The sequence below is a fragment of the Lygodium microphyllum genome, chromosome 10 (genome assembly GCF_053477565.2).
Source record: "Lygodium microphyllum isolate KBCC chromosome 10, Lygodium_microphyllum_v1.1.10, whole genome shotgun sequence".
NCBI lineage: Eukaryota > Viridiplantae > Streptophyta > Polypodiopsida > Schizaeales > Lygodiaceae > Lygodium > Lygodium microphyllum.
In genome coordinates, this window is record NC_141144.1 from 112,070,954 (window position 1) to 112,096,299 (window position 25,346).

The 25,346-nt window shown below is 44.3% G+C and overlaps 1 protein-coding gene and 2 pseudogenes across 3 annotated transcripts; 1 reads left to right on the forward strand and 2 right to left on the reverse strand.

The window, feature by feature from the left end:
* Nucleotides 1-100: 100 nt before the first annotated feature.
* BLOS2 (biogenesis of lysosome organelles complex 1 subunit-like protein) lies at nucleotides 101-24,719 on the reverse strand. 3 transcript variants are annotated; one of them, XM_087687257.1, is made up of 3 exons: nucleotides 24,572-24,719; nucleotides 24,291-24,465; nucleotides 101-452 (listed from the first exon to the last, which is right to left on the reverse strand). In XM_087687257.1, the coding sequence occupies exons 2-3, from the start codon at nucleotides 24,462-24,464 to the stop codon at nucleotides 165-167; spliced, it is 462 nt and encodes a 153-aa protein (XP_087543383.1). In that variant the 5' UTR covers nucleotide 24,465; nucleotides 24,572-24,719; the 3' UTR covers nucleotides 101-164. The 3 variants fall into 3 exon arrangements, with proteins under 3 accessions (XP_087543383.1, XP_087543384.1, XP_087543382.1); XM_087687258.1 differs by lacking the exon at nucleotides 24,572-24,719 and having other exon boundaries at nucleotides 101-434; nucleotides 24,291-24,565; XM_087687256.1 differs by lacking the exon at nucleotides 24,572-24,719 and having other exon boundaries at nucleotides 24,291-24,565.
* Nucleotides 4,116-10,624, forward strand: LOC148030442 (uncharacterized; annotated as a pseudogene).
* Nucleotides 5,345-7,762, reverse strand: LOC148030443 (uncharacterized; annotated as a pseudogene).
* Nucleotides 24,720-25,346: the final 627 nt, after the last annotated feature.

Sequence of the window (25,346 nt, forward strand, 5' to 3'; positions counted from 1 at the left end):
ATTCACCTTTCCTCTCTTAATCTGAGTGACAGCATTGTGCTAAAAGGGCAACAGAATTTTACAGACCCTTTTAACTTTCCACCTAATGCTAATAACTACAAACACTATACAAATGTCTCTGTATTAATATGATTTTACACAAAGCAGTAGTTTGAGTAATAGATTCAAGGCATGCGCCGTTCGCTGTAAGCCTTCCTAAGTTTTGCTTCCAAGCTACTGGTGTGTTTATCCAACATTGAAATAACAGCCTCCAGTTCTGTCACTTCCTGCTCAATTGCATCAATTTGTTGACTATATTGCTGAAAGCCATCATTCTTCAACTTCAGGCGTTCTACAAACACCCGTAAGCCTGCAGCAAAGTCTCCAAATTCATTGTACTCATCTGCTGTCCGCAGATTCATTCTTTCAAGTAGCTCCAACGTTTCTGTGTTCCCCTGGACACACCAAAGTATCTGAGCAAAGTACACAAATTGAATCAAGTATATTGAGCTAATATTGACTCACACAGAAGTGGAGAAGGTCAAAGAAAACACTTGAGTGCGGAAGTAGCACCTACATGCCTTACAACCAAAGCTATATTATTGTATATCTCATAACCTCACACAAAAAGGTACCAAAAAAACAATCAAGAAAAATACCACAATATACATGAGGTAGGCTTGCTGTTCAAAGAGAATACAAGGAAACAATGCAATAAATAGTGCGTCTAACTATATTGCTCAAAGAAAACATGGTAATACATGGGCTCAACAATACGCATGGAGCAAAAAAAACGTGAGAGCTCTCAGCATAGCTGAAGCTACAAAAAATATATACAAAACCTCTCAAGACAATTTGGGTGAACCGTTGACAAAAGCCAAGGGTAAAGCTAGATGGGAATGAAGTTGAGAATATTCTGGTTGATGATGGCTACAGTGTCAATGTTATTTCATTGGAGACTTGTAAAGATGTTTAACTTTCACATTGGAACCTATTCACACTAGTGTAACATGGGCCATCCCTAATGCCTCTTAAGCAAATGGATAGTGGACATCTAGGACTCTGTCAAGGAGGCATTCATCTAGAAGTGCTCTCAATTCACAACTGTCTAGCAAAAGGCCTTCCATGTATGCACACCCTATGAGGCTTTATGCCATCTGCATTTACTCATGCAGTCACCATGCCGTCCATCCCCACTTTTGGATCCACTGTGCACACTTCACACATGCATGGTGGGCACTCTAGGATTAATTCCCAAGTATACTCCACTCCCCTACCTCCTGTCCTGCAACACTACCCCTCCTATTGCTATGGCTAAGAATGCCTTCATGAATAAGACTCGTTTTAACGGGGTTGAATTTCACCACTTGGTTGACCTTCATGCAACAAGTGCTTGAATCTCAAGGTCTTTGGGACCTAGTCATTGGTCTAGAGCCTTTGCCAGAGCTAGACCCTCGTCTAGCTCACCCTGATCACATCTATCAATGGAGAGGACTACTATTTCCACTATAATTTGGCTTCACCAATAAGATGTAAACATGCTACCATAGATCCATTTTCTTCACTAGTTTTGGTCATAGTTGATAACATACATTTCATACTTCCATATGTGTACGGGTATGAAGTATGACTGAAGTATGATTCAAACCCCCAGGCTGAATCATACACTGCCCTAATTTTTTTCTTCAAAAACTAAAAAAATATAAGAACGATAAGTTGAACCTTAATATGAATTGTAAACATTTCAACAAAGCTCACATTTCAAAAAACAAGCATAAAAGATATTGAAATTTTACAAGGGGGCTATATGAATTTTGAGATTATAATCAGCCCACTAAGATCACAAAATGTTATGACTCATATTATATCATAGTACTCTAGACTCTAAACAACCCAAGAGATTGAAGGGTCAAGGGTCAAGAATTTGAATTTCTACACACAATGCCCTAGTTCTGCACAATGCATAGGTTGATGATTGATCTTGCTAGCTCCACATGAACAGGTTAAGGCTTGAGCACATAGGTTACACATGCAGGTAATTCGTAAGAGAAAGTGTCAAGACTACAGAAAAAGACTTCACCGGCAAAATGCAGCAATTTTGACCAGTCAGAAGCCGTTTTTTTCAACCCAAAAAATGGCCAGATATGAAATGATTTTTCATATATCTGCATACCAATTGTCTGCAACGGTGACTTCTACCTTGCTCTTCGAGGTAGAATGCTTCATCCTCATCTTCATCTATCATCAAGTGGTTCAGCACCACACGAAGACCGACATCAAGCTCCTCTTCCTTCTTCAACCTCGACATCTAAGGTTGAGAGGGGGTTCCTACCCTTTCTTGGTATTCTACACGATTCGGCACTTGTCTTCGACATCAGCCTCCCTTCCCTTTTGTACCGCCCCTTTGTATTGCATGATCATCATTATCTTTGCACTAGGACACTTGGGCATGTGAAAATTTTCCCCACGAGTAACACTATCCAAGTGGCACCTACTACACGTGCATTCGCATCATGTAGCACACTACTTTGCATCTCATTGGTGAGCACTGAAGTGTAGAGTGCGCAATAGAAGTGCAGGTCAGAAGTACGAGCAATAGTGTTGAGTGTGGGAGAGAGTGAACGCAAAGATATGTGTACCAAATTGTGATGGTACACAAAGAATAAAGAATGTATTTATATGTTCCAGTACAATAAGGGTGGATTCACACCCGTTACACCCAACATGAAGGGACTTGACACCCAACAACCTCCCACTTAAAGGCCCAAAGTGGTACCTTTAAGCTAACCAACTTCCACTAATGGGATGCAATGCTCATGCTGAGCCTTTGCGAGACTCCTAGTGAGAACATCTACAAGGTTATCTTGGGTTATGACCTTAGTCAGTGTAACAAGATCATCATCCAAGACCTATCGAATGAAGTGGTACCGAACATCTATGTGTTTTGTACATACATGGAACATGGTATTCTTAGCCAGACATACTACACTCTGGCTATTACAACCAAGCACTGGAGTACTAAAGAAAGACCAAAATCCTTGACCAGATGGCCAAGCCGAATAGCTTCCTTAGAAGCTTCTGTGGCTGAAATATATTCAATATCTGTAGTACTCAGTGCCATAATTTTCTATAACCTTGGCCCCACCAGCCAAAGTAAAGACATACCCACTGGTAGATTTCCTAGTATCAAGATCTCCTACCATGTCCGAATCACAAAATTCCCACAACTCTAGTGTACCCTTTCCACTTCTCTTGTGTATCTTTTAAATATTTGAAGATACATTTCACTGCTTTCCCATGTGACTTGCCAAGGTTAGACATGAATCTACTAACAATTCCCACTACATGAGCAATGTCAGGCCGAGTTGCAACCATGGCATACATCAAAGATCCACAAGCTGATGCATAAGGTATATCCTTCATAGCATTGGCAGCTGCATCATTCTTTGGGCCATCAGCTTTGCTAAGCTTTGTATGTGACGGTAAAGGCACACCAAGAGGCTTAGCATCAACCATATTAAACCCGTCAAGTACTTTGCTAATGTATTTGTCCTATGAGAGAAACAACAAGTATTGCTCTCTCTCTCTTTTAATGCACATGCCCAAAATGTGTTCACCTGCCTCAAGGTAGGTTCAGTACGTACGTGCGGATCGTTACCGTACGATACGTACTGATCGTATGTTTTGTGTACGTATGAAACATAAAAAACGTAATCATTTTTTTCATGTAAACTTTGGGGCCCAAAACATAATGTGCCTAACGATTTCTGCATCGCTTGGTTATTTGTGGATTTTCCTAGGTAAATTGAGACAAAAGCCCCAAACGTGTTCACTGTTTCAATGTTTGCAGGTTACGTGAGCTACAGGAGGCACCAGCGTGCACAGACCAGGTACGTCTCGTCTCTCTCTGTCTCTCTCTCTCTCTGCGCTCTCTCTCTCTCTCTGTGGGCTCACATTCATGCATGCTGGAGCCTCTCTCTCTCTCTCTCTCTCTCTCTCTCTCTCTCTCTCTCTCTCTCTCTCTCTCTCTCTCTCTCTCTCTCGCGCACGTGCACGCTCGCTCGCGTTGATTCTTGTGCACGCGTGCGCACATATTTACTGATGTTTTTCTCTCTTATCTTGCTCCAAGAGCCATCATGCCGAAACCAGTCAATCCCTATTGGAAGGAGTATACCAATATACTCCATATCGTCAACACTCCCGGGCAAGCTAGTTCAGGTAGTTGCAGGTGGTCATGCAAATTCTGCAATTTCACATTGACCAGTACAATTACGCGTGTGGTGAAGCATTTGACGGGCATCAATTGCACAAACAACTGTAGCGCGTGCAAGAAGGTGCCAAAAGCTGTCCGAGAAAAGTTGATTGCTGAGAACTTCCCAGCAATGGGGGCAGCAGCAAAAGGCCAAGGATCCCAGAAAACACAAGACGCCTTGCACGATGCTCTTATTGGGGAGTTTGGTGATCCTCCTACACAAGTAGAGGAGAGTTTTGTGTGTCAGCCCGTTGCCTCAGAGCAGCCATCTGCTAGTAGGAAGAGGGCTCGTGTCATGCAGGAGGAGGAGGAGGAGGAAGGTTCTAATGATCTGCATGTGCCTAGGCAAACCACCTTGCCTTCATGTATGCATTCTCAGTCTTGGGTGAGAGAGCGTCAAAAGGTGGCTGAGATGGAGATTGCTCGCACTCTCATTGAGTGCAACATCAGTTTCAATGTCTTAAGGACTGAGCAGTGGAAGAGGATGGTTAGGGCCATTGCCCAAGTGGGTGCTAGTCATAGAAACATGAAACGGGGAACGGGAACGGGGAACAGGAACGGGGACGGAGACGGGAACGCCAAACCTAGGGAACGGGGACGTGGGAACGGGAACGGCATTTAAAAAATCAAAATTCATGAAAAAAATTTAATATTTCACTGATAATCCATGTGGACTCTGGGAGTCTGGAGTGTTAAAACTTAAAACCAAGGTATATAATCCACAAGGACAAATCATTTTAAGTTTTAAGTTTTAACTTTAAGATATCATGCATTATTCTAAAACTACTCATTAGAAATTGAATTACAACTTACAAGGCTCAAGAGATAAGCTATTCAATTATAAATAATAAAATCCATAATACATATGCCAAAAATCATAAATGATAAAACAATGAACAATGAACTAAACTTAAAAGTCTAAGCTAAAAGAACATGCCTATGGTACCATTGCCAAAAAACTTAAAAGATTACAAATGTGAAATTGAAGTCTAATCTTTGAAAGAACATGCTCATTGCCCCAAAAGACTGCAAATATAAAGTCTAATCTCTAGACTAAAGCAAAATGCGGCATGCCGTATGCCAAAATAGCCCAAAGGGCAACTGCAAGACTGCAAGACTCAAGTACAAGTATAATATCGACATGGCACAACTGTCAACAACCCAAGTGTCACAGTGTCATCAATGATCATAATATCATATATAATGTAAATGTATCATGTATCATGAGACTCGTGATAAGTAAGCTAAATCAAAGATCATGATGGGGCTCTGAGGCTGCTCTAGCCACTCCTGAAGTGCCAGCCTCATCATCATGTGTACCATGAATTGCTGCATCTCCCTCAACATCAGCATGTGTCTCCTCTTCTTGCTGCATCTCCCACTCTGTGAATGGATCAGGCTTTGTTGTCATACTGTTACATAACATCCTCAAATTAGCACTAACGAATACTAGATCGTTTGCCCTCTCCACACCAAGACGGTTCCTCTTCTTTGAAGCAATGTGAGCGTAGGTACTCCACAATTGCTCCAAACAAGAGGAGCTAACTGACTGACTCAAAATACGGATGGCTAGTTGCTGCAACTCAGGACCATCCGAACCATAGTCCTCCCACCACAAAGCTGCCCCAATCTTACAACGATCCTCCTGTGCATCCCCACAACCAAAAGAACCCCGAAAGGTCCTATAACATGAAAGCTGATCTCTGATCTTTCGTCTAGTGCCATGATCAGGCACTAGACGAGACAATATAACTCTCCATGCATCCATAACCTCACTGTCATTCTCTTGACCCTTGCCCTGGAACTCAGGATCCACAACAAATGCAGCTGCATGCATGGGTGAGCTATAGGAGTTCCACCTCGTCACAACTAAATGGTGTATTTTCTCATACGCCTCATCATTTGGTGCCAACTCCTGCAACTTTTCATTCAACCTGTCCATAGCCTCATATACCTTGCCAATGCAAGGTTGCATAGCATCCATAACCCTCAATAAATGTACAATGGGTGATACCATAGCATCTATCAGCTTTACATCATCCCAAAAAGTGGAGTTATTTGCTTTCTCCAAGCATAAGATACCTGTAGGAGTATCTGCCAATGTTGATGAGGTAAACTCATCACTAAGAAATAACTACCTCAAGGCACCACTGCATTCTCTTAACCTGCCTAGCATCAAGAAGTTAAAGGCAAATCTAGTATCAGAGTATTTTAAAAGTGTCTTCTTCGACCGCAAAGAAAAGTGATGGCGAAGAAATTGGTGATTCAAAACAAAGCTAACCATTTGAGCTCCTTGCTCTATGACAGGTGCAATCCATGACAGGTTACCAATATCCTTTAGTAGGTTGTTCAAGCAATGAGCCATACAATATGAAACTGTGATATGTGGATAATATCCCTGAATAATAGCACCTGCTGCCCTATTTGCAGGCTCTCCATCTGCAACAAATCCCACAACATGCTCTGGGCCAATAAGCTCAACACCTGTAACCCACTCTGCTGCAAGTACATCTGCTGACTTTCCTGTTCCCGATGCATCATGTGAAGATATAAAATACATTTCCCCACGAGAATAAGCAACCATACCATGAATGGATCGCTTGCGTATATCACTCCAACCATCAGCAATCAAGGAAACTCCATTTTTAGCCCACATGCTCTTTCTAGTCACTGCTGCTTGCTCAACAAGGCGCTTTTCCTTGTCGAGCAAAGTGGTGCGTAAGGTCTCTGATGATGGAGGTACATACGAAGGGCCATACTCACCAATCTTCTTGCACATCAATTTAAAATACTCTGACCTGGCTGCACGAAACTGAATGTGGTCATGATAAAAAAAGCGTGCCACTGATGTATCCACCTCTTCCTTCTTCTTGGGATCCCAACTAGCATCAAGTGTGCTTTGTCTGCGTGCAACATGTGGCGTTGTTGATGCCATGGCCGATGCAATGCCTGTAGTAGGTGTGGAGGTAGCACTTCCTGATACTGACCCTGCTCTAGATACATCTGATGGGGATGGTGTCACAAAAGTTGCAGGGTCAACTGCAACACGTCGTGGTCTAGATGCAAGATAAGCTTGTTGACCTGCTACACGGTCACGAAGCTCCCTTTGCTTCTCCAAGGTCACATTTGGACAAAACTGCACCTCTGAATTTGGCTCATGTAGGAGATGAGCTCGGACCTGATTATGCATAAATATTAAAATTTAAAATGGAACAAGTGGCAATTGGTAGTCCATATTCTAATATTTAAGTAACTTTGAAAAATTAAAATCAATAAAAATTTGAAATACAAATGCTCGGCTCAATGGATTACCTTGTTTGCTCCACTAGTTCGCTTGTATGGGCAAAGCTTGCAAGTCCATGGTCGAGATCCTCCACCACTCAAAGGGCGGTCAGCATTTACTTCTTCCCACCATGACCAATCATCAGACCTTCTTCCTCGACCACCAACCCGACGAGCGGGGCGGGAAGATGAAGCCATTTATGATTTCAGGCTGAAAATTGAAGGCCTTAGGTTCAAGAGTCGAGAGAAGGAAAATTTGAAGACTGAAAATTGATTATTGAAGGCTCGAGAGAAGGGAGAAGGCTCAAGAGTCAAGACTCACTCAAGAGTCGAGAGAGAAGGGAAAGGGAGAGAAGGGAGAAGAAGAAGAAGGTTCATGGAAAAAGGAAGAAGAGAAGGGAGAAGTGAAGAGAAGGTAGAAGGAAGAAGAGAAGGTAGAAGGAAGAAGAGAAGGAAGAGAAGAAAGAATAAGAAGAGAAAGAAAAAGAAGGAAGAGAAGGAAGAGGTTGGAGGTGGGAGGAGAAAGAAGAGAAAGAAGAAGAAGGAAGAGAGGAAAGAGAAGGAAGAAGGTGGCTGGGCCTAGGGGCAGGAGAACTGGGCCAAGCTGAGGCGGGAGCAGGAGAAATGGGCCAGGCGGGTGCAGGCGGGAGCAGGCGGGACGCAGGCGGGAGCAGACGGAATGCAGACGGAACGAAACAGAACAGCGCGAAGACGAATACAGGGCGCGGGCGAAAACTGGGCGCAGGCACTTGCCACGTGGCGTTCCCTATCATGTTTCAGACAGGGAACGCAGCAGGGAACGCCCTGCTGCGTTCCCTGTCTGAAACGGGACAGGGAACGTTCCATTTTTTGGAAACGCGGTCCGAGCCGGAAACATGCCGGGGACGGCGATTCTGCGTGCCGAGGGGCCGTTCCGGCCGTTTCCTGTCACTATGGTGCTAGTGCTACAGATTCATGGTGTGGGCTGGATTACAAAAAAATGCGCACCACTGTACTTGACGAGCAAAAGGCCTTAATAGATAAGGCATTGGTCCCAGTGAAAGCTGGCTGGCAGCAATTTGGATGCACCATCATCTCTGATGGATGGAGTGATATACGCAGGCGGCATATCATAAATATACTTGTCTCCTCTTGTCTTGGTACTTACTTCTTGCGCGTTGTAGATGCAGGGAAGGCAGGAGAGAAGATCACAGGTGAGTTTATCTATGGGCATATTCGTACAGCCATCATGGAGATTGGTAAAGAGAATGTGGTCAAAGTTGTTACAGATAATGCATCCAACTGCAAGGCAATGGGAAAAATGGTGAAGGCGGAGTTCCCACACATTGTGTGGACTCCATGTGCAACCCATTGTCTAGACTTGCTTATGGAGGACATAGGCAAACTACCTTGGGTGCAGCCCACAGTTTCAAATGCTACTAGGATGACCACATTCTTTCGAAAGAAGCATCAGGCTTTAGCCATCTTTCGTAGCCACAGTAATCTAGATATGGTGTGGCCCTCCAAGACCAGATTTGCATACATGTTTTTGGTGTTGCAAAGGCTCTTCAAGCTTAGGGATCCACTTTTGTAGACAGTTGTGGACCCAAAGTGGAGGGACATGTCTCATGCACAAAAAGAGGCGACCAAAGCCATTCAAAGGCGTATCCTAGATGAGTCTTTTTGGACAGAGGTGCAGGATTTGACAGTGGCTTTGCAGCCCATGTATGTGATGCTACGAGTCATGGACATGGAGGGCTCCACATTGGATCTAGTTTATCACCTCTTCATGCAGATGAAGAGCCATATCACAGCATGCCAAGCCTTGTCCCAGCAGCGGTAAGTACTAGATTTTGTTCTTGTACTTCTTTATGGCTGGTTGCATATGCTATTTACTTATTATTAAATTTTAATGCATAGGCTATATAGTACAGCACATGCATTGGCCTTGCAATGTGTCTAAACTTTGATGTTGCTGATTTTTGCAGTCGAGATGATATCTTGACTCTTGTAGAGAGTCGGTGGAAGTTTATGAGTCGTCCCATTCATGGGATGGCTGCTTTACTCCATCCTTTCTACAAGACCCCAGGCTTGTTCCATGAGCAGTATCTCATGCAACTGAAAGACAAGTTCATCGCACGTATCTTTGACAAGGAGGAGCAGCTTCAAATAGATGCAGAGATGTGCAGCTTCGTGAATAACTTGGGACCATCATTTTCACGGGCGGTGGCATTGCGTTCGAAGGCTACTAGTCTTCCTCTCACATGGTGGCAGAGTTATGGTCGGCAAGGTCTTCCACGTCTGACTTATTTGGCTCTACGTCTGTCACAGGTAACTCACTCTCTGTGCTCTCTCTCTCTCTCTCTTTCACTCTCTCAAGTGTAGCAATGGCAATTATCAAGCCAATGATACCTGCAAATGCAGGATTGCTCAGCGGGTGCTTGTGAGCGCAATTGGAGTGCTTATTCTTTGATTCATACAAAGATCCGGAATCGCCTTAGCACTTCTCAATTGGAGAAGTTAGTGTATTGCAGGGCCAATATGAGGCTTGTGCGCGCCTACCATGCCTTGGGGACACCCAAGCAGGTTCGAACTAGTAGCTATTTACATGTTTGAAATATTATATCTCTATATTAGTATTTAAAATTTACATTATTGTTCAATGTTAACAAATGTATGCTATGTTGTCATCTTGAACAGGCAGATCCCTCACGTATAAAGCTGGTGGCTGATCCGAATCATCCAATCACAGATGAGGACCAGCATATTAGGAACGAGCAGGAGATTTTGCGTATGCTTCATAGAGAGATGGAGGAGGTGGATAGGTGTGTGACGAGGTCACGCGCACGTGCTTATAGCATTCCACTACGTGAGCAAGCTGCAAATCCAGAGAGTGCTTGACGGAAAGGCATTCGCAAAGGGAAGCTACCCATTCGGACTCCTCGGCGACGTGCGAATGAGGCAGTTCGTCTCATTCACACTGAGGAGGAGGAGGATCTAGGTGATGCAGTCCAGGCTACAGGCCCTGTGATGGTAGAGCCAGAGTTTGACGACGATGGCAATGTTGTGGCGGATGGAGACATGCTCTCTTCAGCCTCATCATCGTCCTCTTCTGATCATGAGTTTTACTAGAGCCTAGGCAGTAGACTGTGAGCACTAGTGACTACAGTCAGATCTAAAAAATTTGAATTTTCATATATTTCAGTTGGGTGTTTTTATTTATGACATATCAAGGATTTCTCTTTGGTAGGAGAGAGAGTTTTCTGAGTAGGTGAGAAAATCCCGGATGTATATCTACAAGGGTACAGAGTTGTAGATTCTTGTTCTTCTTCACAAAGACAGGCTCCCCATCCGGAGTCGGACGCATCTGTATACAGGATGAGCGGATGACCAAATGGCAATCTTAAAGGAGGAAGATTGCTAATTAGGCTTTTTATATGTTAGACGGCCAAAGTATGGATTTGTTCCCAATGAAAATTATCTTTTCTTAATAAAGGATATAAATCCTTTGAATATGTGGCAACATTGGGAGTGGATGATTTTACCCGGTTTAAGCAACCTAAAAATTGATGTAACTATTTAACTGAAATTAAGGTGTCTAGCATATCCACAATTTTCTTCAAGACGTGATCTTGGAATTTAATCTGTCCTTGAGTTATTTCAATTCCAAGAAAATCAATTGAAGTTTAGAACATTAGGGACTTGGTAGGTGATAGTACCATTCCAACTTCTTCTACTGCAGTGGCGATCTGGGAAATGTGATATAGGTAATCTTGGATGGTCTCTGAAAAAACCAAGATATCATCTATGTATGTTAAGCAAAAAGAAAAATTGCCAAAAATAGAATCTGTCCACTCTGAAAATTTCGTTGGCGCAACCTTAATGCAGAAAGAAAGAACTGTCCACTAGTAGTGACCATAAGGAACACAGAAAGTCGTTTTGTACCTGTCTTCCTCTTTTAGTGATAGTTGCCAAAAGCCAGATTTGAGGTCAAACTTACTGAAGACATTGGCTTTTTTTAATTCTTTTGAGAAGTAGATCCTTCAAAGGGATAGGGTGACCATGTCCTATGAGATATTTGTTGAGAGGCTTATAGTTGATCACCATTCTCTTTTTGCCTCGCTTTTTTCCGAATGCTTATTGACATAAAATGCCTGGCAAGCCCAAGGGGAATTTGTCAATTCAATCAAACCTTTTTCTAGCAAAGACTTTATTTCCTCTTTACAGAGTGTTAAGTCTTCTTCTTTCATTCCTTGGTGAACAACCTTTGTTGTTACATCGTTTGGATGGATGGGTAAAGAAATAGCAAACCTTTGCATTTTTTCTTTGTAGACCAATGGATCTTCATGCATGAACTGTTAAAGTCTTTCTTGCATGCTCTTGATTTATGTTGGGTATTTGACTCACGCCTCACTTATGCCTACGCTCATATGGGAGTATCGGTGATCAGTAGGACACTGGGGCACTTTTTACTCTCGGGGAGAGGTTTTTTCCCCCAGACTTATAGTCTTATTGTCGTATGTTCTTATGTGTTTATGTAAACACCCCCTACAACCCTAAGGTTTAAGGGTTGTACTTTGTACTTACTGGACACTCTCTTTCAGTCTATTCTCTTGGGTGTCGTACTTCACTCTGTCTCTCACTCTCACACTGTCTACTGAATCTCAGCTGCACCTCGATCCTTCCATCTCACATTTGGTATCCGAGCAGTCTGCAGTCTGCAGACTGAAGCTCCCACTGTCTGCAGCCCCCGTCAGTTTCCCCCTGTACCTGCGTGCTTCCAATGCACCTGCAAGAGCCGCCATCTCAGCTGCCTCAGCCCTGCGTCTGCTCAGCGTGCACAGGGCGCTCGTCAGTCGCCATCAGATCTACTCGACACCAGCCTCCCACTCGTCAGTTGCCAGCAGGCCTGGGAGTCGTTAGCCTCCAACTCGCCAGTGCTGTCCGTCAACAGCCCCTGCCTGCCTTAGCCCTCGCTTGCTGCATCGTCCCTGTCCAGACGCCCCGACAACTGCTACACGCCCCGCCAACTTCTACACGCCCCAACTGTGAGTAACGCTGCCCGCCCGTCAGACGTCGTCAGCCTCCAGCTCATCGTCAGTCGCCTGCTCGTCGTCAGCCGTCAGGCGCCACGTCAGTCGTCAGATTGCGCCCGACTGTCAGTTTGCGCCGCCAGTTGCAGACGTCACGAAACCCGTCCTGTCCGCCCGCTCTGACAGTTGCAGACATCCCGTCCACCCACTCTGACAGCAACCTGCCACACTGCCCCGTCAGCCTGCAGGCCACGTCAGGTACATTTTTTAACAAAAATTTTTATTTTTAGTCCAGAACAAAGTTCTGGAAGAGGAGGTTCATACGCGGCAAGCACAGCACAGAATACAGGTATGCGATAAATTTGATGCAAATTTTTAGACTGGATCATCAGATTTTTTGGGGATTTTGTGTATTTTGAGGACAGTTGCATATGAACTGCTGATACAGTCACAGAAAGAATGTTTTGACAGACATTTTGGCAAAAATTTTGGGGAGTTTAATATAATAGTGTTGCTAAGCACTGTTTGCACCTTGGGAAGCGTGTATTAAAAGACAGTTTTTGACAAAGTACGCCCTTGCACATTAATTGCAGAAGTGTGTTTGCTGCAATTTCTGGAAATTTGCAGATTTCCAGTCCATACTGCTTTGACATTGCTCATTTGTCTTTGGAAATTTGTCATCATGGCAAATCAGGGAGGTGATGTCTTTACGTATGTATCCAAGGAAGACAGATTGGACGGAAACAATTATTCGCTATGGTCATTCATGATGAAGAATGTATTAGTGGCCAAGAATTGTAGCTCCCGTTACTCCTCCTCCCCATGGCGCACGTGGATAACGGGGACCTCAGCCCGATCCACCTCAGCCACTTCCTCCAAGAACTGCAGCTCAAAAAGCTTGGGATACACGTGATGCACAGGCCTTGTCGCTGATTCCTCTGGCAGTTCAGCGGTCCATCTGTTAGAGTTCATAGCCTGTTTTTTTTTAGGCAGCAGCACAGCTGGTCCAGCAGTCGGACCAGCTGCACAGTCGGACTGTGCAGTCGGACTGCCACGTGGCAGTCCGACTGCCTGCAGCCATTTTTATCAGGCTGCGCCCCATTTTTGAGCCCCGTTCTAGGTGATTTTTCGCCTATTTATTGCTGACGTTTTCAGCAGTCTGGCCACTATTCTCTGTCGCAGATTACAGACCGGTGCCGTGCAGATTTCTGTCTCTGTTCACAGATTTCAGACAGCAGACAGTGCAGACTGCAGCAGACTTCGAGGTGGACAGCAGGTCGCATCGTCGAGGTGGAGACACGCAGTCCAGCGCACTGCGCCCGTGTATATCTTTGTATTCAGCATTCTTTATACAGCAGATCTTCATCGTCCACTGTCTCTTTCTCTCCCTTCTCTCTCTGCGTTCTCTCACTCTCAGTCCTACGCTTCCGCACCGCTGCACTCTGACATGGTATCAGAGCAGTGTTTGAGGGCTGACTGAGCGCAGAATCAACCTGAAGAGGAGTTTCCATCGCGACACAAATTTGCGTTTTTTGCGTTTAAGGGCAGACAGGAGGGCTGCGCCTTGGAACAAGGCTGAAACGAGTGTGGGCGCACAGGAAAGGAGTACAGGTGGTGGATTTGCTGCTGTTTACTGCTGTTTTACGCGGAGAAAGTTTGAGTTTTCAACCTAAAAGTGCACGTTCTGCTTTTTCATCGCCTCCGGCGGGTGAAGAAGCTTCGGGACGCGGAAGAGCCTTAGCAGGCTGAGTTTACTCAGTCAGAGGGGGTTGCTTTTGCGTTTGAGAAGGCATTGCAGGTGAAGATGTCTACAGAGATGGACTTGGAGTTCCAGGCGATTATGGACCGGAAGGTGCCTGTCTTACCGGCTCTTCCTACAGATCAGAAGCTCGACGGCGACAACTACCGCATTTGGCGCGTTATGATGTTGGCCATCCTTGAGTCCTATGATTTGGCGGAGTTGGTACAGGAGGATATTGACCGGCCTTCGGTAAGAGATGAGTCCAAACTCTCTTCCGATGCTCGTGCGGAGTTGGCCAGGGCCCAGTCTCATTGGGACAAACTGAATACCAGGATTCGATCCTTTCTCTTTCTATCATGCACTACAGCCGTGATCGCTCACATCGAGCACTTGACGGTGGCTCGTGAGATATGGCTGGAGCTTGATCAAATGTACAATCGGATGACCCTGATGAAGAGGGTTTCTTTGGAGGTACAGATGCGGACCTTGTCCGTCAATAAGTCTTCTTCGCTACGGGAACACATTAACAAGCTAAGGCAGCTACAGATGCAGGTTCAGAATGCGGGGAAGCCAATTTCCTCCGAAGACATGGCGATTACACTCTTGTCCCAGTTGCCGCCACGATTCGGTACATTTTACTCTGCCCTTATTGCTTCAGGGCGAGAGTCTACTCTTCGGTGGGAAGAGTTGGTTCCTATGGTCTTGGACCAAGAGGAACAGTTAAAGGGACAGAATGCTTCCAAGACGGAGGCGTTGACAAATCAAGCCTCTCAGAAGAAGGGGAAGGACCAAAAGAAGAAGAAGGGGGATAACAAGTCCAAGAAGGACAAGGAGAAGGACAAGGAAAAAGACTCCACATGCCATATTTGTGGAAAGACTGGCCATTGGAAGAAGGATTGCCCTGACAAAGACTCGAAGGACACCAAGAAGAAGGAAACCAAGGATTCTGGAGTGGTGGCTGCACCCTCATCAGCTGCATTTCTACATTTAGTTGTCATTGAGGACGCTTCACCGAATGCTTCTGATGCTGCGATGGCGGCTCCCCAATCTCGAGAGTGGATTATTGATAGTGGTGCCTCACGGCACATGACTCCTTCATCAGATGGTGTTGCCCAGCTGCGACCTTCGCGTGGGCAGGTTCTCATTGGAGACAGCTCTTCAGTTTCTATTGCAGGTCGGGGTAAGATGCAGCTTATTCCGGATGGACGAGGTGGCACCCATACCTCAGAGGTTTTGCATGTACCAGGATTGGGGTACCATCTCCTTTCAGTTCATAAGATTTGCTCCCTTGGTCTTTTGGTGGAATTTGACAGTTCTACTGTGCGAGTCCTTGATCGTGAATCGAGGAAGGTTCTATCATCTGGATATGAGGAGAACGGCATTTACAAACTGAAGTCTTCCACTGCCCTCTCTTCTCTTCTTCTTACCTCACAGTCACAGTCTGAGTTATGGCATGCTCGGTTTGGTCACCTGAACTATGACTATCTTCGGAAGGCGTCACGTGGACAGCTTGTTCGAGGGTTGCCGGATATAGTGGTGAGCCAGCAGCCATGTGTCTCCTGCATACGGGGGAAGCAGCATCGGGATGCCATTCCCCACACAGCTTCGCGGCGGTCTACTTCACCGATGGAGCTAGTATCTACGGATCTATGTGGCCCTATGAGGAATGAGTCCCTGCGTGGGAGCTCGTACTTCATGCTGATCGTGGATGACTACAGCAGGATGACATGGGCCTATTTTTTGGCACTAAAGTCAGAAGCTTTCTCGCACTTTAAGGATTGGCTTCTCTTTGAGGAGAACCGATCAGGCCGGAAGTTGAAGACCTTGCGATCCGACAAGGGAGGTGAATTTGTGTCTAATGAATTTGCTCGGTTTTGTGCAGATAGAGGAATTCACCAGGAGTTTGCCAATACCAATACTCCTCAAGAAAATGGTATTCTAGAACGGAAGAACCGCAGTGTGATCGAGATGGCGCGCACCATGATGGAGCACCGACAGACCCCTCAGGTTCTGTGGGCCGAGGCTGTGGCTACTGCAGTCCACATCCTTAATCGATCCCCTACTTCGGCCGTGGAAGGGATGACTCCATTTGAGGCTTATTTTGGGACGAAGCCAGATGTTTCTTACTTTCGGGTCTTTGGGTGTGATGCCTATGTTCACATTCCCAAGGCTCACCGTGACAAATTTGAAGCGGCTTCCCGAAAACAGGTATTTGTTGGCTACAGCTCCCAGTCCCAAGGCTACCGACTGTATGATCCCGTCAAGCGGGATGTATATACTAGCCGTGATGTGCGGTTTGTGGAGGTTCCGGCTTCTTCAACGGGTGAGGAGCATCCCGTTCTTGGAGATCCAGGGGAGAGTTTGGCTCCTTCTACAGTTCCACTGGAGCCTGTGCCGTTTGATTATGATTCTGTTTCTGACACAGAGTCTACTGTTCCACCGGATCCTTCTGAGGAGTTACCACCGGTGGACATTCCAGAGTCTTCTACTGATGGAGAACGACGAGGGGAGGTTCGGCCTCCTCCTCGCTGGGCCCGTGTAGAGTTCATAGCCTGTTTTTTTTTAGGCAGCAGCACAGCTGGTCCAGCAGTCGGACCAGCTGCACAGTCGGACTGTGCAGTCGGACTGCCACGTGGCAGTCCGACTGCCTGCAGCCATTTTTATCAGGCTGCGCCCCATTTTTGAGCCCCGTTCTAGGTGATTTTTCGCCTATTTATTGCTGACGTTTTCAGCAGTCTGGCCACTATTCTCTGTCGCAGATTACAGACCGGTGCCGTGCAGATTTCTGTCTCTGTTCACAGATTTCAGACAGCAGACAGTGCAGACTGCAGCAGACTTCGAGGTGGACAGCAGGTCGCATCGTCGAGGTGGAGACACGCAGTCCAGCGCACTGCGCCCGTGTATATCTTTGTATTCAGCATTCTTTATACAGCAGATCTTCATCGTCCACTGTCTCTTTCTCTCCCTTCTCTCTCTGCGTTCTCTCACTCTCAGTCCTACGCTTCCGCACCGCTGCACTCTGACACCATCATCCCTCACATTCGTTCGGCATCTTCTTCACGAGATGCATGGTTGACTTTGGAGCATATGTTTGCAGGAGAGAATGAGACTCGGATCTCTTTCTTGAAGAAAGAGTTGGAAACTTTGAAGATGCATGAGGGTGATTCTATGTAGGATCACTTAAATAAGATTCAGGACTTGAGGGAGCAGCTCATGAATGTAGATGAGTATTTTTCGGATGCACAGTTGATATCCACCACCTTGAATTCCTTACCTCCTTCGTACTTGTCTTTTCATACTGCATTGAACCTCACCATGAGGATTGCTGAGCACCCACTCACTTTTATTCAGCTGGTTAGTTTGCTTCTAGAGGAGGAGCAAACAAGGAAAAATAGTGGTGTGGATGCTATAGTCTCTGAGCAAGCTTTTGTGGCAAGACAGAAAGGCAAAAACAGCAAGGTGAAAAATGCTCCACAGAGTTCTGGCACTTCGGGCACATCACAGAATCAGACACAAGGGGGGACACAAGCTAAAAAAGGAAAATGTCATTATTGTAAGAAGCCCGGCCACTATATCACTGAGTGCAGGAAGCGCATTGCCAAAGAGAAGAAGGAGTCAGGAATGTCTATTTCTACTAGTCCTTCCACTGCTAGTGAGTCCGCGTCCTTTGTTGTGGACAGGGACTATTGTTTTTACACTTGCAGTTATGACATCTCTTGGGCCGATAGAGCACTTAGCTCTACAGAGGATGCTGACACTTGGTTCTTTGACAGTGGTGCTTCTAGACATATTACATCTCGCAAAGATTTATTTGCTTCAGTTAGTGCACCTCTCGTTGGGAAATCGGTACAGTGTGCCAATAATGCATCATACCCTGTTCGTGGTATTGGGGAGATTCAGCTCACAGCCATTGATGGCTCTATTCTCCGCCTGCAGGATGCTTTGTTTGTGCCTGGAATCAAGAAGAATTTGCTTTCTATTTCTTCTTTGGCACGTTGTGGTTTGCAGGTCACATTTGATGATGACCGTTGCATGGTTAGAGATAAAGAACGCATGATTTTGGTCTTGACAGGATCTTTGTGTCATGGTTTATATGAGTTGGATGCTCTTTCAGTAGATCAGACAGCATACTTGACATCCACTCTTACTCCTACTATGATACAGGCGGAGTTATGGCATGCTTGTTTGGGGCATGTAAACTTTGGCAGCTTGATGCTTTTGCAGCGTACTCAGATGCTAAATGGCTTACCTCTCTTGGAGAGACCTCCTGAGCACTTATACGAGGGATGCATTTTAGGGAAAATGCATCGTTTCTCATTTCCTCGTGATGTTGCTTTCAGAGCAACAACCAGATTGCAGTTGGTGCATTCAGATGTTTGTGGGCCTATGCAAACCATGTCATTGGGCGGTTGTTATTATTTTGTGACATTCATTGATGACTTTACACGTTTTCGTTGGGTCTACTGTTTGAAAAAGAAGTCAGAAGTGTATGATGCATTTTTGGCTTTCAGTGCACTTGTTGAAAATCAATCTGGATGCAAGATTAAGACTCTCCGTTCGGACCGAGGGGGGGAATACATGTCCTCTATGCTGAATTCCTTTTTGCAGCAGAAGGGCATAGTCCATCAGTATACTACTGCCTATACTCCACAGCAGAATGGGGTAGCAGAGAGGAAGAATCGGTCACTCATGGAGATGGCCAGATGTATGCTGAAGGCAAAAAGCTTGCCTCATAGTTTTTGGATGGAAGCAGTCATGTGTGTTTGCCATATTTTGAACAGATGCCCTACCAAAGCCTTGAAGACCATTACACCTTTTGAGGCTTGGAACAGCCGTAAACCTTCTGTTGGTCACTTTCGTACCTTTGGGTGTCTTGCCTATGCCCATATTCCACAGGTACTTAGAAAAAAGTTGGACAACAAGGCTGTTAAGTGCATTTTTATGGGATATAGCAATGAAAGCAAAGGCTATAGACTCTATGATCCCGTTACAAAGAAGGTTTTTGTCAGCAGGGATGTTGTTTTTGATGAAAAATCAGAATTATCCTTGGCTGGTTTGGACACATCTCAGGCTGCCCGTGATGTTTTTGAAGGGCTGCTGCCCATTACTTTTGGTGATTCAGCTGGAGCTTCAGAAAATAAACCCAAAGTTCAGCCAGCTGCTCCTATGGAAAGTGCAGAAATTCAGCCATTGGCTGATCGGAATATTCAGCATCATGCTGAAACTGAAATTCAGCAAGAGCTTGCACACAGTCAGGATGCTAGACAGTTACCTAGATGGTATTTGCAGACTATGCAAGATAGTCCTTTGGATGCACCCATGGCTGGTCGTACTAGAAGGCAAACTCGTTTGCATGATTCAGCACATACCATGGAGTTTATTATGGCAGCAAGTACTTTTGATAATGAAGAGCCTTAATGTTATGAGGATGCACAACACAGTGTGCATTGGATGGTAGCAATGAAAGCTGAATTAGATTCTATTACTAAGAATCAAACTTGGGATTTGGTGTCCTTGCCATTTGGGAAGAAAGCCATTGGAACGAAATGGGTCTACAAACTGAAAAGGAAAGCAGATGGATCCATTGATAAATACAAGGCACGGCTTGTAGCTAAAGGCTACGCACAGAAAAAGGGCATTGATTATGAGGAGACATTTGCTCCTACTTCCCGTATGACGACCATCAGGTCTATGATTGCTTTGGCTGCACATTATGGTTGGACAGTGCATCAGCTAGATATCAAGACTGCATTTTTACATGGAGAACTTCAGGAGGAAGTTTATGTACAGCAGCCCATTGGTTTTGCAGTTGAAGGCTCAGAACATTTGGTATGCAAGCTCAAAAATGCACTATATGGTTTGAAACAAGCTCCTAGAGCTTGGTATGCAAAAATAGATGCTTTCTTGCTTGGTCAGGGATTTCTAAACAGCTCATCTGAGTCTACCCTTTAAGTATGTAAAGAAAGGGGATCTATGCTGATTATATGTCTTTATGTTGATGACCTTTTGCTCACCGGAACACATGCTGATCAGATTTCAGCATTCAAACAAAATTTGCAGCAAACTTTTGACATGTCTGACTTGGGAGTTTTGCATTACTACTTGGGCATCCATTTCATACATGATGCTCAAGGTATTGGGCTATCACAGTCAAGGTATATTGGGCAGCTTCCTGAGAAGTTTGGCTTACAGGATTGCCAGCCAGTTTGTACTCCCATGGAACCTGGACTGAAACTGTCATTACATGATGACAGTGATTTGTTTGATATACATACATATGCTCCTGCAGTTGGATGTCTTATCTATCTATGCAACACTAGGCCGGACATACAGTTTGCAGTTTCAGCTTTGAGCAGGTATATGCATCAGCCACGTATGTCACATTGGCAAGCTGTCAAGCGTGTTTTTCGCTACTTGCAGGGTACTCGATCTCTTGGGTTGCTTTATGCCAAGGGGGGACCACTGCAATTACATGCTTACAGTGATTCTGATTGGGCTGGTGATTATGATACACGTCACTCCACTAGTGGCAATTGTTTCTTTCTTGGCTCTTCTTGCATTTCTTGGCTTAGCAAGAAACAATCCACTGTTGCCACATCGTCATGTGAAGCTGAATACAAGGCAGCTTTCACTACCATAGTTGAATGCGTATGGCTTAGACGCTTGCTAGCTGATTTGGATGTATCTGTTACGGAGCCTACTCCTTTGTTCACTGATAGTCAGAGTGCCATTGCAGTGGCATGGAACCCAGTGTTTCAAGCTCGCACGAAACACATTGAGATCCATTATCACTTTGTCAGAGAGAGACTACATGCAGGTGATATCAGCCTTGTCTATTGTCCTACCACCAGTAATGTGGCAGACATCTTCACCAAAGCTCTTCCTCGTGACAAATTTGAAGCATTTCGCGATGCTTTAAATTTGATATCCTTTGGTGGCGGATGATCCTTGTACTCTTGATCACTCTTCACTCCAGGGGGGTTTGTTGGGTATTTGACTCACGCCTCACTTACGCCTACGCTCATATGGGAGTGTCGGTGATCAGTAGGACACTAGGGCACTTTTTACTCTCGGTAGGAGAGGTTTTTTTCCCCAGACTTATAGTCTTATTGTCGTATGTTCTTATGTGTTTATGTTACACACTTATGGGCACTTAGTGTGTGTCGGGTGTGAACACCCCCTACAATCCTAAGGTTTAAGGGTTGTACTTTGTACTTACTGGACACTCTCTTTCAGTCTATTCTCTTGGGTGTCGTACTTCACTCTGTCTCTCACTCTCACACTGTCTACTGAATCTCAGCTGCACCTCAATCCTTCCATCTCACAATTTAGTCTTCATACTTCTTCATTTCTTGCTTTATCCAATATTCTCTTGCTACTGTCTTGTCATGACCAGTAGTTTCAGTTATTGAGTAAACTGTCCTATTAATCTTGGGAAGTAAAGGTAGCTCTGCTTTCGTGTCCTGATAAGTAATATCAAATTTATTTACCCAAAAAGTACACGAAACAAGATGTTGTAAAATATCAGTACCGATCAAAAGATCATACCGCATTTGGTGCATGAGCTGGATTTCAATTAGCACTTTGATTTTGCCAAAATGAAGATATGCCCGAGTTACATGAATAAGAGTGATCTTCTTATTATTCGAGAGCTCCACTATGATTGGTGTAGTAGCTTTAATGCAGTTTTTGGGGAAAAGCTCAAAAGAAGCAATGGTTGAACCTGTGTCACGTAGAGCGTCTATATGCAAGGAAAACTGTGGCATATTTTTTAGCTGAACACATATCATGGGGATAGGACCGCCAGTATCTAGGGCATTGACCTTGAATGTTCGTTCCTTGTGTAGCCTGATTTGGTTGACTAAGACTGTAGGTTTTGGAGTAGCTTTCCCTTGGGAAGTAGAAGGTATATCTTGCAATTCTCTTAGGATGTTAGTTGTGTCTTCTGCTAGTTCCTTCTGACTGGAGAGAATTCTCCGATATACCTTGCACAGTGAATGGACCTCTTGCTGCATTTAAGTAAATGCCTTTAGCATTTCTTCACCAGTTTGTTGAGTGACAGTGGTTGTAGGTGCCAAAGATTGTAGTAATTGTGATGCAGTTATTGGTTGATGCATGCTTTCCAACTTATGCGGTACAAACATATTTGCCTGATTCTTAGTTTCTAGACCCAATGTACCTGGTTTAGGCAAATCATAAGGGTTAGCAAAAAACTCTTGTCTTGTTTTTTCTTTATGTTTTTAAAGCTTGGAAAAAGATGTGTCTGTGTCTGAATCTTTTGTTAATTCAAAGGAATCATACTTCTTTTATTTCCCTTTTAAATCTTTCTGAAAACCATTTTTAGGATAAGAGCTGAAAGCTGAAGCCATGATTTTTTGTTTCTTCAAGGTTTCATCTTGTCAATGCTCATAAATCCTATTTTCTAGGAGAAGAAGAAGAAGCAAGATGCGGACTCCTCTGACGAGTCATTTTCTTTCTCAAACTCCAACTATGATCCTCTAGCCAAGGAGACGTCTCGAGCACAAAAGGAATCTGCTTCTTCAGATCAAGGGAAGGGCTTGGTGACCGCTGCCTCTGCTACTTTCTAGTCCAGGTGATGCGATCATCCCTCATAACTCTCCAATGCCAAAGAGGGACTATGAAAGGGTGGTGAGATGAGGCAATCAAGCCTGATCTATACAGGTATACAAGTGCACAAGTACCAAAGAGGAACATCCCTGATACATCAACCAAAGTCTGGCAAGTTTAAATCCTAGAGTTGGGATTGACATCCAGGTTCATGATAGGCTCTTATTTGATAGAGAGCAGGATTGACTCCTAGTTCGAGCTCACATGAGGAGACACTTTAGTGGACTTGGCCAAAGATAATAAATCCATGGTCACATATCTTTAGTGGCATTTTTGACAAGATGGTCTTGTATGCCACTATGAGACATTGTTAACAGACACAGAGATCTATTATGACTCTTCTCTATTTTCAAGAGTTGGTACAATTGACATCAACATCAGGTTTTCTCTGAGGCACCTTGGTGGTGGCTTGATCACCCACTACTTGGATATCCATGGTTCAACTCTGATGGTTCTTTGTTGTGTGGACTATAATTAGCATTTATCATTGTATCCTTGTCTTATATCAGATTACCCATGGTCTGAGAGAGAGTATTAGAAGTCCAGACTACTCATGTGTGAGTCTGACCAGCGTGTCTAGGTTATTTAGGCATTTTATTATGGTTATTATGATGCTTATTTGGGGCATTTTATACTGGCCCAGCATTAAATGCAGGCCGACATGTCCCTCTTTTGGCATTATTTTCTTTTTTATATACTCGGCTTCCTCCTCATTCAGACACATCATCACCTACAGGTTCTGTGGAGAGAGGTAGCCAGTGTCAATGCCTTGGAGCGAGAGACTCACTATTGTATGCATCATTCTCATGATTGGTATATGGATTCCGTTTCCCAAGCATATCTCTAAGTTCTCTTCCTTTGCAGTGTTCTTCTGTTTTCTCCTTTTTCGTCTTGTGTTCAAGAGTTTATTTCAGCACTTGTCTATGCTTTGATTGCTACACCACTTTTGACAAACAATACCCAAAGTTGTGCATAGTCCTGCCCAAGTTTACCCTTATAATGACAATTTCTCAATCTCTCACATCTTTCAATCACCTACGAGCTAGCACCAAGGTATTTAGCATCCTTAGAGGTCTACACACTCAATTCGAGAATCCAGTACGGTCTAGGAAGGATATCCACTATTCTTTGTAAAGTTCCACATTTGACGGCTGTAAGGCAAACTAGTTAGCTGAATAGGGCAAGGATCACCGAGGCCTAAGAAGACAAACACAGAATTATCTTTTGACACAGGTGAAGTCCAGGCAGTTCCTCCTCTAAATTCCTGTGCACTATTTTATCCTTAGGTTGCCCTTTCTCCTATCCAAATTTTAGATGAACCTATATTAATGGCAAAGTTTGTTATCCGGCCATATGATTAAGTCTCTCGATTCTGCATTGAAGGAAATAAACAAACCTGGAGCTGGGATTGCACAAGCGTGGCGATATTGGCAAAGAGAGATCGGATTGCCGTGGTGAGATGTTGATTGTCATCGTCAGGCCCATCCTTCTTCTTCTTCTTCAGCGCCTCCACAGCTGCAGCTCCTTCCTCTGCAATCTGTGTCTCGCTGCTTGATGATTTCAGCGCCATTCTAGTTTTACAGATGCACCAATCGCATGACAAAATAAGATTCGAAGGGTTTTTTTAATGATGTTTTACGAACGGGCTTAGCATACCATTGGGACAGCTTCACTAACCTCACAAGACCTCAAGACTTTCTGCCGGAAAGGCATCGATAGAATGTTGTTTGTTAAGTTCTCTTATTTGGGCACTCCCTAGCTATTTTAAGCTGGTTACACACATCCAATTTATAAGCTTTAACTAATTAAAACACTTATTTAAGGGTTGGACGTTTACAATACTTTACACATTGGAAAAGACATAATTTGTTGTTTACTTGCTAAGTAGGTGAATTCCCTGTCTACTTTTGGAAGAGGAGTCTCCCTCACCCACTTTATAAAGTGGCGGACAAGGATGCAATTTTTGCATTTCCAACCAATCAAAAATTTACAAGTTTATTATTTTTTATTTTTTTGCAAACTGTGTCCATTTGGTGTGTAAAAGTATGGCACCCATGTTCGCAACCAGTCTCAAAAAATGTATGCCTACACTCTAGGCAAGGGTAAGCCTTCTGTCACTTGGTGTGTAACCAACCTTAGATACAAAACAATTTTGTATTAATTGAATATTGGGGCTTACATTGATACTTGTGGTTAAGGGGCATCCAAACCTTTGACCGTGCATTTATACAAGTCTCATTACAACATCCATCTTCAAGACCAACCAAGTGGAGTCATATTCAACTTCTTACAGCATACATCATATGAGGTGTTGCACTATTATCTGCAAGAATGGAACCCATGACCTTAGGTTTATTACACCATTTTGATACCTCTTGAGCTAGTAGTTCCTGGCTAGTATCTAGCTATTTAGAGACAAGACACACCTAAGTAATCATCTTGCATGTGTTAG

Bases quoted from the DNA above. Each gene is read 5' to 3' on its own strand.
- BLOS2 (XM_087687257.1), bottom strand. From the start codon at position 24,464: ATGGCGCTGAAATCATCAAGCAGCGAGACACAGATTGCAGAGGAAGGA. The intron at 453-24,290 runs GTTTGTTTATTT...TACTTTGCTCAG, and splicing joins TTGTGCAATCCCAGCTCCAG to ATACTTTGGTGTGTCCAGGG.